General features: G+C 35.1%; 1 protein-coding gene across 1 annotated transcript; it reads right to left on the reverse strand.

Annotated features, from left to right (window-relative positions):
- Positions 1-638: 638 nt before the first annotated feature.
- On the reverse strand, positions 639-1,225 carry LOC111894537 (glutaredoxin-C9). Its single transcript, XM_023890610.3, has one exon. The coding sequence runs from the start codon at positions 1,140-1,142 to the stop codon at positions 717-719; it is 426 nt and encodes a 141-aa protein (XP_023746378.1). The 5' UTR covers positions 1,143-1,225; the 3' UTR covers positions 639-716.
- Positions 1,226-3,188: the final 1,963 nt, after the last annotated feature.

Below are 3,188 nucleotides of genomic sequence, written 5' to 3' on the forward strand. Positions count from 1 at the left end.
ATTTTATTATTATTTCAAATTATAAATTAATGATAGGCAAAATAGAAAAGATATAAAAAAGGGTTCGGTACACTTTATATGGGCAAAATGATTGAGATTGCAATTTATTAAAACCATAAGGATCTAACCTATCAATTTTTATACTTACCGACCCAAACTACTAATTTGACCAAACTATAGGGACAAAAACTATAATTCACTCTAACTTCTCTAAAGGTAGAACGGTCAAAAGAGACCCGTTGTTTTCTTGTTTTCCTCCGGAACTTAGCTGGTGCCACGATTAACACACCGAAGCTTCATCGGCAATTATGTTTACATATGGTAAGGGTGCCAAATCACACTTATGGAGTGGAGACTCTTACACGAATATACCAAGAAGTCTTATCGTGGCATGTATTACTTGCATGAATTATTGTACTTTGCATTTTATTTTTCTTACCATCTTATAAGCCGTACGTCGTGCATTATCATATGTACGCTTAAAAAAATCCTAATTGAAGCCAAAGTATTCCCTAATTTAAGTCAAACTACACTTTCATTGCATTATGTTTATGTGTATAAAGATCATGTACTTAATACCGAAAATTTCAACACCCGCGATAAAAAAAAAAAAAAAAGAAAAAAAAAAAAAAAAAAAAAAAAGAAAAAGAAAATCAACATTCGCTAAATTAATTACATAAAAAAAAACAAATCTAACAAAACTTAAGTCGACAAAATCAAAGCCATAAAGCACCGGCTTGTTTAAGCACGGGGATCAATTCACCGGTGATATGCGTCGCCATCACCCGATCTAATCCACCGAATATCCGCCCACCGATGAACACCGCCGGAAACTGTAAACTCCGGCTATCCTTACCGTCGTTTTCCGCCTCGATCATCTCAAGTTCCTTCACGACATCATTCTCCTCCCCTTCATCAAACTCAAACACGCTAGGATTCACACCGTGGCCGTTAAGCAACCGCTTCACCACATGACTCATACAGCATCCACGACGAGCCAAGACGATGACGGCGTTTTCCGACACGGCGTCTCTGACAGCGCCTTTTGCAGATCCGTGAAATTGGGTGGTCTGGTGGTGGTTTAGCGGCTGAGATAGGGCGGAGTGAATCGTCCATGGTTTGTAAGGGATTGCTTGTTGCATTTTGATTTTTGAAGTGGTGTGGTGTGGTGTGGTGTGGGGTTTGGATTTGGTGCGAGAGAGATTTATAGGAGAAATGGAGAGGGTTGCGTTTTGGGTGACTTGAAAGGGTCAGGCGTCAACGGCAGTTACGCGTTACAAAAGTATAGAAGTGACGAAAGGATAACGTCATACGAATTGCATTTTTCTAATTGTAATTTGTAATTTTGTTGGGCATCCCACGTTTTACGTACCCCACTCTTGACATCATCACCGTCCTCTTCTTCAAACCCCCTTTTGGCTCTCTCCCATTCTTATATGATATATGCGGCCTCTTGTTTTCAAATAAATTTAAATGTTGATTACATCATTTTTTTTTTTAAATTTTAGGTATCGTTTAAACGACAAATGACAATATTTTATTATAATTATTATCTATTACTATAATTATAATATAAATTAAAAGAAAACTAAATCAAAATAAAAAAAATACTTATATCCTAAGATCAAGAACCCATGACTCGAAATGCTTCATCCACCCCTTCATCGTCTTGTCTTCGTTCCACAAAGTATCATAATTAGGAACCCTTTTTAGTGAAGAACACTATTGAAAATGGTGGTACATAATTCCATCATGTTAGAAACCGACACAGTTTCATAACCACAACTACTATCGACAGGTTAATTTTGTTAGAGAAAAACGAAATAGGGTTATTGGAAATCTGGATCACAAACAGGAATCGTGTTAACACTTTCTTTGTTTGATATTTTAACCCTATATGCTTTGGGTATCACGAAATCCAAACCAGGATAATTCATGATGTAACAATTTTGATTTTAGGCACAAAATCAGAATCAATTTTGAGAAGATGAAGAAGAAAGCGTTTCCAGTTTTCTGTGTTTCAAAGTTGTTATTTTTCACGAATTTATCCACTCAACGGATAAACAAGAACAATTTGCATCTTTTAGAAAAGACAGATTAGTCATTGAATTTGCATTTTTCAAGAATAACAGATTAATCCTTGAATTTGCATCTTTCAGAAAAGCGGGACCCCTGACTTGACACAGTAGATTAGAGTTCGGTACTAACAATGTTTAGTAAATACAAGTGTGCACTCTCATACCTCCTAACTTGTATTATAACTAAAACATTATTCTTGAAAACATTTGTTAAATCCATTACACTAAAATATCTTTGGTGATAAAATCACCAACAATCCTCCCCTATTTTAGTGTAACCTTGAATTAACAAACTTAAAAACAAAAGAAAGAAGACTAATGCATTAATGAAAATATCGATACGATTGAATTTTCATGTTAGTATATTACACATTTCAAACACTCGAGAAATCAAGGTATCTCAAAGATTCAACCCATCAACTCTTTTGAGTATCTGAAGATAATGTACACCTTCGTTTTACAATCATCTCAACAAAATAACTTGACACTAATTATAAAGTCGTGTGTCCGAATCCATTCTTGATCGTATAAAGCCAAGTCCCAAGCTCTTTGAAGTACGGCTACACTTCACGATCATATAGGCGATTGTTTTATTCATGTACCTGTATACATTTTATCAAAAGAATCATTAAGAAATCAAATTCATCCTGGTCTCTACAGGTTCAAACACACGTACCTTCGGATAGTTATAATGTGTGTTCAAATTCATATAAATAAGCTTTCCTCATTGAATTCAACCTCTAACATTGTATTAGAGGGGAATTGGGTGTCTCATTCATAAGACTTTACAAGGACTTTAAGCATATGCCTATAACAGACTTGTGCACTAAGTCTCGCGCCAAACTCTTAGTGAGATGGTCCGCCAAATTTTGTTGTTATTTTACAAACTCAATAAAAATCACACCATCCATGATTAGATTTCTAATCATCCTATGTCTAACATCAATGTGTCTCGATTTACCATTATAAACTTGATTATAAGCTTTACTCAAAGTATAAACACTATCACAGCGAACAGATAATGATGAAATCGGTTTCCTCCACAATGGAATCTCATAAATCAAATTCTTTAACCATTCTGCTTCCTTACTTGCAGCAGTCAATGCAATA

The sequence above is a fragment of the Lactuca sativa genome, chromosome 8 (assembly GCF_002870075.4).
Source record: "Lactuca sativa cultivar Salinas chromosome 8, Lsat_Salinas_v11, whole genome shotgun sequence".
Classification (NCBI taxonomy): Eukaryota; Viridiplantae; Streptophyta; class Magnoliopsida; order Asterales; family Asteraceae; genus Lactuca; species Lactuca sativa.

Excerpts from the sequence above, each read along its gene's own strand:
- LOC111894537 (XM_023890610.3), bottom strand. The coding sequence starts at position 1,142 with ATGCAACAAGCAATCCCTTACAAACCATGGACGATTCACTCCGCCCTA.